Raw genomic sequence first — 8,380 nt, 5'->3', positions numbered from 1 at the left:
TCAGCTTTTTTGCTCAAAGCTGGCATTGTCACTTGAGCCACACCTACTTTCTTTTTGCTGGTTAATTGGAGACAAGAATCCAGGGCTGCCCAGGCTGGCTTGGAACTCCAATCCTCCTATCTCAGCCTCCTGGCTTAGGCAGGGTTACAGGTGTTAGGCTTGGGGATGATACCTATCCTCCAACCTTGAAGCCAATGCAGAATCCCCTATATTCCTTCAGCTTAGATGGGCTGCAATTGAACAGGGTGCTGGTAATCACACTTGTAATCCTAGCTTCTCTGGAGGCAGAAGATTGTGGTTTGAAGTCATCTCAGGCAGAAAAGTCCCAGTGAGACTCTTTTTTTTTTTTTTTTGGTCCAGTTGTGGGGCCTGAACTCTGGACCTGGGTGCTGTCCCTCAGCTCTTCAGCTCAAGGCTAGCACTCTACCACTTGAGCCACAGCGCCACTTCCGGCTTTTTTTTTTTCCTGCTTATGTGGTGCTGAGGAATCGAACCCAGGGCCTCAAGCAGGCAAAGCAAGTGCTCTACCACTGAGCCACCTTCCCAGCCCCCGAGACTCTTTTTTATTAGTCATGGGGCTTGAACTCTGGGCTTGGTGCTGTCCCTGAGCTCTTCAGTTTAAGGTGAGCTCTACCACTTGAGCCACAGTACCACTTCCGGTTTCCTGGTGTTTATTGGAGATAAGTCTCACAAACTCCTGCTTGGACTGGCTTTGAACCATGATCCTCAGATGTCAGCCTCCTTAGTAGCTAGGATTACAGATGTGAGCCACTGGTGCCCGGTTTCAGTGAGACTCATCTCCAATAAACTACTCAAAAAAGCCAGAAGTGGTGCTGTGGCTCAAGCGGTAGAGCGCTAGCCCTGAGCACAAAGAGGCTCAGGGACGGTGTCCAGGCCCTGAGTTCAAGCCCCAAGACCAGGGGGGAAAAAAAATCAAGATCAGCTGCAATGGATCCACCATTCCTGAAAGGCTGGCATGGGGCCTGGGTTTCCCTCCTTATACCCCCTTCCCCTGCTCCTCTTGGTGCCTACGCTGGAGGCAGATTCTTTCCTGGATCAGGTTGCTGGGCAGCTCTGGTACCCCATGTACAAGCCCCCCTCCCTCTTTCCTCTGCTTTTCTCAGGTTCCTGAGGCTGAAGCTTGTTTTCCAGGCCTCTCTGTGACTGGCAGGCGGGTGCAAGCTGTTCCCCTTGGATCTCTGCCCTAGCCATCATTCCAAGTCTCCCTCATCCACCAAAGTGCTCCTTATTTTAGTACTGGCAGAACTGCACTCTGCTGCTTCCCATCCCTTTCTGGAACCCCAAAGCCCCAGCTGTTTATGAGTGATAAGGCTTAAGAGGGCAAATGTGAAAGCCCTTGGGGTATGGTTCTAAGAAAGCCCTGGCCTCTGCTCCTCTCCCCACTGGGACCTGAGAGAGACCCTGTGGGCAAAGATGTGCAGGCATGTGACAGCTGCCAGACTCCTCCACCCTGGAGGACATCTGAGAAAGGTCAAAGTCTTTCTGGTGTCTAAAAGCACGATAGAACCCTAAGAAACACGGGCAGGGGGCAGAGCTTGGGTGTCCTGTCTCAGGCCAGGCTTCCCTTGGCTGCACTCCTTCCTGTACCATGTCCACCTTTTCTGGATGGAGCACTGGAAGTATAAGGGGACTAGGGTCATGGAGCACCACATGTCCCACCAGGTAAGCACCAAGGTGATCATCCTAGGAAGCCATGAGCAGGGGTGTGGTTTATATCACAAAGCCATGTCCAGGCAGGCACCGCAGGTGCGGATTCTGAGCGGCCTTCAGAGACAAGGCATGGGTTCAACTTTCCATGTTTGGAGGATCGAAGCCTGGGCTGCTCTGCACTGTTCCATGTATGTTCTTGCCAACCTTGGATTACCCTCTTCCCACCTGAAAAAAAGGGGAGGGACTGAGTAGAGCAGGACCTGAGGCTGGTCTACCACACCACAGCCTTCCTCTTACTACTTGGGGCAAAGATGGGCCTTTCCAGCACTGAGAAATATACATCAAGACAAATCCAGAATGGGACCCAGCCTGCAATGCCAGCTGCTCCCTCCACTAGACAATCAGGACATTTTCCTGAATCTAATTAGGCTCCATAGCTGGAAGATTTGTATGCATATGCCTGCAGAAGACAGCCCTCTAAAGAGGATCACAGGTGTCCTGAAGACAGCAACAATGTTAGGTCAAGATTGCCAGCTGCAATCTTGTCATGGCTGGAGAAGCCCCTCCCAGAATGGCAGGTATGATATGGGAGGTGTCACATTAGTCCTTTAAGCTATTCAGGAAGCTGTGATCTGAGGATCTGGGTTTGAAGCCAGCCCAGATAGGAAAGACTTATTTTCTATTCACCACCAAAAAGCCAAAAGTGGAGCTATGCCAAGTGGTAGAGCACAGCCTTCGGCAAAAAAGCTCAGAGACAGCACCCAGGCCCTGAGTTCAAGGCCCAGAACCAGCATAGAAGTGAAAAAAAAAATTTAAGAAAGCTGCACAGAGGGAGAGGAGCTGTGGCTCAAAGTGGCAAAGCAGGGGCTGGGAAGGTGGCTCAGTGGTAGAGCGCTTGCCTTGCATGCCTGAGGCCCTGGGTTCAATTCCTCAGCACCACATAAGCAAAAAGAAAAAAGCCGGAAGTGGCGCTGTGGCTCAAGTGGTAGAGCGCTAACCTTGAGCTGAAGAGCTGAGGGACAGCGCCCAGGCCCAGAGTTCAGGCCCCACAACCGGACCCCAAAAAAAAAAAAGTGGCAAAGCACTAGCCTGAGCAAGAAAGCTTAGGGACAGGGCCTAAGCCCTGAGTTCAAGCCCCACGACTGACTCCCCCCCTCCCCCCCCCAAAAAAGGAAGCTAGACAGACATCACACCCTGCCTGGGATAAGACTTTTATTTTCTAAGATTTCTCAGTAGCAGAAGCCTGGGAATCTAGAAGGAAAAAGATTGTTTCTCCATGGTAGTGTAATATATGGAAATTTGCTTCACACTCAGAAGGCTAAGACCAAGCACTAGGCTTTTTTACTGCAATAATTTCTCTTTCGGAAGAAGGCTCTGTATGTCTGAGTCCTGGCAAGGGCCGCTCTCGGGTAGAGGTGGCAGCGACAGCCTGGGTGGGTAGATCTGAGCAGTACAAGGGGTTTCTTCAGTGCTTAACTTGGGAGGCTGTGGCTGGTGGGGACTGAGGAGACACTGAAACACTGAAGCCGCTGCCACCACCAGCTGATGCAAGTTTTATTGAGCAAATGTACAAACAGGACATGGAAACAAGGGTGTTGATGCTGGGACCAGGAACGTAAAATGGAATACAAAAATAAAAAGGCACTAATCTGTTAAGAAAAGACACTCAATGTATTCTAAGAATATAAGTCATTTAATACTGTTAATTTTATAGCACAAAATAAAACAAGCTATGATCCCCAAAAATAATTTTAAAAGCTTACACAGAAAATATTATTGCCTGAAGTTTATGATCTTTAAGTTACAGGTCAAAAGAGTTTTATGTTGTTTTAAAACACACAGTGAAGACCGTCTAGAAGCAAGGCCACTGTTCCTCCTGCAGGGACGATCCTGTCTCAGAGAACTGTCCTTCTACTCCTTTAGAATACACAACCAGCTCAGTGACAGCAGTTACCAGGGTCAAGGTTCTCTGGTCCCAGAGGGTGGAGTTTGAGGCAGAGCTCAGTGGTGTCCACAGAAAGCATTAGTCTTAGGTACTGTGTTAAAACAATCAAGAATTCACTCATTTAAAGAGGTTAATGAACATAATATTAAAGGATTAAATTATAAACACCTGGCACAAAAACACATCATCCCTTTTCAAAAAATAAATGTTCATATTCCTCTGAGCAAATGTTACAAGAGCAGTGGCCGTCGTGTCGGGCCTGCCTTGTCTGTAAACAGCTGTAAAGGCCGGCACAGTGCCAGGGTGTGAAGCTCCAAGGAGGGCACAGTGGTCCTTTCCTCCTTTCCTTGAGCATAGGTGTGGTCTTGGTGACCAAAATCATCCAATGGTAGCTGGTCAACGCATCCTCACTGTTAACCAGGTGGTAGCATGCAGTGCAGAAATGGCAAGGATGACTCCTATGATGGAGGTTCTGCCCAGGATCAACAGGTTTTCAAACAAACTGTCAATGCCCTCAAATTCATAATTTGTTTCCTTCCCAGGTCAAAAACCATAGTGAATTGATTTGCTGTTCAAATATTTTCTACACCACAGCACAGCAGACCAAGTAGCAATGAACAGTCATTAAAAAAGCAACCCCAAGATCAAATGCATACTTATTCTCTGAAGCATGGATGTTTTCTCAAGATCAGTGGAGGCTTGTTTTTGTGCTTGGGCACAAAGCTGAGCTGAAGTGCTGCTTTTTTTCTTTTCTTTCACAATGTGTGTGCTGGTTGTGGGGCTTGAATTCAAGGCCTGAGTGCTGTCTCTACCACTTGAGCCACAGTTCCACTTCTAGCTTTTACTTATTTATTTATTTGGTGGTTAATTGGAGAGAAGAGTCTTATGGACTTTTTCTGCCCAGGTTGGCTTTGAACTGTGATCCTTGATCTCAGCCTCCTGAGTGGCTAGAATTACAGGTGTGAAGTACTGGCACCTGGTACTGAAAACCAGAATTTCCTCATCTGAATAAAATCAAAGAGTTTCTACTTTTGGCACATATTTTGAGAGTTCAGAACTCAAGACTCTCTTTGTTTGGAGCTCTGAATCTCCTGAGAAGCCTCAGAGAATTCTTTTTTTTTTTGTCAGTCGTGGGGCTTGAACTCTGGGCCTGGGCGCTGTCCCTCAGCTCTTCAGCTCAAGGTGAGCGCTCTACCACTTGAGCTACAGCGCCACTTCCGGTTTTCTGGTGGTTTATTGGAGATAGGAGTCTCACGGTCTCTCCTGCCTGGGCTGGCTTTGAACCGCAATCCTCAGATCTCAGCCTCCTGAGTAGCTAGGATTACAGGTGTGAGCCACCAGCGCCCGGCTAGAGAATTCTTTTTTAATTGGTTGGTTGTAGGGTTTGAACTCAGGGCCTGGGCACTGACCCTCAGCTCTTTCTGCTCAAGGCTAGAGTTCTACCACTTTGGGCCACATCTCCACTTCCAGTTCTCAGTTGGCTAACTGGAGATAAGAATCTCATGGCCTTTTCTGTCCCAGCTGGATTTGAACAACAATCCTCAGATCTCAGCCTCCTGACTAGCTAGGATTACAGGTGTGAGCCACCAGACACTGGCCTGGAGAAGTAATTCTGAAATAATTCATTAAGAATTAAACTCAAGGGGCTGGGAAGGTGGCTCAGTGGTAGAGCACTTGCCTTGCATGCATGAGGCCCTGGGTTTGATTTCTCAGTACCACATAAGCAAAAAGAAAAAAGCCAGAAGTGGCGCTGTGGCTCAAGTGGTAGAGCGCTAGCCTTGAGCTGAAGAGCTGAGGGACAGTGCCCAGGCCCAGAGTTCAGGCCCCATGACCAGACCCCCCCCCCAAAAAAAAAAAAGAATTATTAAACTCTAGGTTTCTGGATAGCTTTATTCTCAAGTGCTCAGCCTAGGGTGGGTTTTATAGGTCACTAGACCTAGCTGAAAAGCCATATTACTACTCATGCTGACCCAACTAATATAAAGGAGCCAAGTTTTCAGTTATATGTGACTTCAAAAAGGCTTAAGAGCCAGGCATGGTGGCAAATGCCTTGTAACCCCAGCAGAAGCATCATAGGCTTTAGAGCCAGCTTGAGAAACTACGAGAGATGGTTTCATGCCTTGCATGTGAGGCTGGGGCTCAATCCCCAGTAAAAAACAAAACAAAACCAAGGATTCAGAGTCTGTGCACATATTCACCTTCTGCTAGGCATTCCACTCACTTGCAGGAAGCAATAAGGGCAGGGCTGAAGCAGGTCACTGTCTGAAAGGCACACACTGTTTGTGGTACGGCTTAGAGACTCTTGCCCCCACTTGGGGGCTCTAGGCTGAGCCTGAGTTCAGAACAAACCTTCAACTCAGCAGACCTAGCCAAAACAAAAATGGTAACTGCAAGGAACAGTGTTGTGCAGGGTGTGACTGCACTTCACTCTGCTTAAGGAAAGCTGATCTATAACTTTTTTTCAGGAAAGCTGTAGACAGTGGTTTTTTTTCAATGATTATTTTGTCACAGGTACACTCAAGATTCTGTAAATATGGCAGTCATCAGCTTAGTGGAATAGTGACGTAAAAAGAAATCAAAAAAAGTAATGTAATAGGTATTTTGCTGGTTATGTCACTACAATATATTGCTCTACACCTTTAAAAAAAAATCCAAGAACCTCCAGAGAAAGTGCCATAGTTAACAACAACAGGTGCTTTGTAAATGCTAGAGCTATTTACTCGATCACTGCTACATTTCTAGGTCTGCTGTATTCACTCTGAGTAGAAGCTTGATGTCAGGTGCAGATGAGCAGATTGCACTGCATAAAGATTCCAAAATGAGTCTGCTGGGTCCAGACTTGCGGGATTGAGGGACTAGTCACATATTTGCACCAATGGACTTACATAAATAGATCTCGTTTAGCTAACAAGAAAACACTTAAACATCAACTAACCTACAAATGGTTAACAGTAACTTGTTTTAGGGTTCCCCCTAGTCACTATAATATTAGCCTAGAACTCAAGTGCATGAACCAAATTTCATAGCTACTATTTCCTTTGCTTAGGACCATCACAGATGCTTAAGACTGTGGAGGCAGCAACAGACATCTTTTTCTGGCAGCCTGGGGAAAGTTGGCCTAGGCAAGGAGATTCATGAGTTGGTTTCAATGAGTAGAATTAATGAATTAATCAATTTTTATTTTTTTTGTCAATCCTGGGACTTGAACTTGGGGCCTGGGCAATATCCCTCTTTGGCTCAAGGCTAGCACTCTACCACTCTGAGCCACAACACCACTTCTGGTTTTCTGGTGATTAACTAGAGATAAATCTCACAGACCTTTTCTGTCCTGGCTGGCTTTGAATTGTGATCCCCAGATCTAGCCTTCTGGGTAGCTAACATTACAAGCATGAACCACCAGTGACCGGCTAATGAGTAGAATTTGATAATGCAATATAGTGACGCTTTGGTGAACCCAGTAATTCTATGAACCACTTCCATTTTTAGGAAATATAAGTCCTTAAAGGGATGCTTTCACAGAAAAGCTGTCAGAAAACTGGTTAAGTGATCCACCCTTCATTGCTCCTATCACTGGTGAACAAAGTAAGCAGAGGTTTCCCCAAATCATTGTCCATTCTGAGGCTTTTGGGAACAAAGTAATCCAAGAGGCTGTGTACCCAGCATGGCACACCATGACTGCTGATTGTGTGTGTTTGTGTTGTTTGCTATGTGGCAAAACAAGGTACTGTTGGCAACCAAGACTAATAAATGCCTCCACTTCAGGGTTGTTCTCTTCATATTCCTTTAGTTACAGCAGCTTCTAGTTAGAAGCTCAGAGGCACATATTATTCCTTGGACTATCACAAAAAGTCCAACCCGCTACTTAAAAATCTGTTCAAGACACAAGTCTAACTAATTAGTCTTCCAAAACCAAACCAAGAGAAAACAAAAGGAGAGCCAGATTTGGGGGTTTCAGGACAGAATTCTCTCTTAAAGTTCACTTCCTGTTGTCCACAGAAAAACAAGTTGGCGGTGGAGCCACTGCTTTGTGGAACAGCAACACGCAGGATCTCACCATGGCCTCAAGCTTTTCTATGACAGAAATGACAGAACCAGTCCCAAGTACAAACAGGGCAGTGATGAGAAGACGTTCCATGTCTACTTCTCTCCACTTGTGTGCTTCCACCAGTATTTCCAGTTTATGATTCAAAAGAACTCTAAAATTGGCTACTCTTCAACAAGACTACTATGATACAAATGCCAGGAGGCAGCCACTGTGTGCATTCCAAATGTGTATGAGAGACCGCCAGTCTGCAGAAAGCTGGACTTCGGTCAGCAATGCAGTGTAACTTCCCTATGAGAGAGAACACTTTCCCACTTCAAAGGAGACTATGACAGGCAGAATGATGAAGCAGCAGGGAACAAGGCAACAGCAATCACTCGTTCTCATCTGGGTTTTGAGGGTCAATGATTTTGACATGGGTAAAAGGGAAAAGCCCTTTACGCCCATTCACTTCACCTTCCCACTGGCCATTTATATTCATTCTTGTGACTTTCACAATGTCACCCACCTGTAGGGAAGAAGAAAGAAGAGAAAGTTAGTGCTGAAAAAAGAAAAAAAAATGTTTATATTAGGCAGGTGCCAGTGGCTCATGCCTGTAATCTTAGCTACTCAGAGGCTGAGGCTAAGATCTGAGGCTTGTGGTTCAAAGCCTGCACAGGCAGGAAAGTCCGTGAGATTCTTATTTCCAATTAACCACCAGAAAACTGGAAGTGGTGCTGTGG

At 46.4% G+C, this 8,380-nt stretch overlaps 1 protein-coding gene across 1 annotated transcript in view; it reads right to left on the bottom strand.

The window, feature by feature from the left end:
* Positions 1-3,196: 3,196 nt before the first annotated feature.
* Positions 3,197-8,380, bottom strand: part of Crkl (CRK like proto-oncogene, adaptor protein) — a 37,199-nt gene continuing 32,015 nt past the window's right edge. The window contains exon 3 of the mRNA XM_069994283.1: positions 3,197-8,166. Coding sequence (XP_069850384.1) covers positions 8,032-8,166 — 135 coding nt within the window. The 3' untranslated portion in view covers positions 3,197-8,031. The remainder of the gene's footprint in view (positions 8,167-8,380) is intronic.

Source organism: Dipodomys merriami, unplaced genomic scaffold, assembly GCF_024711535.1.
Source record: "Dipodomys merriami isolate MVZ:Mamm:240054 unplaced genomic scaffold, mDipMer1.0.p SCAF_45, whole genome shotgun sequence".
Lineage (NCBI taxonomy): Eukaryota > Metazoa > Chordata > Mammalia > Rodentia > Heteromyidae > Dipodomys > Dipodomys merriami.
This window is presented reverse-complemented; position numbering and strand designations above follow the sequence as displayed.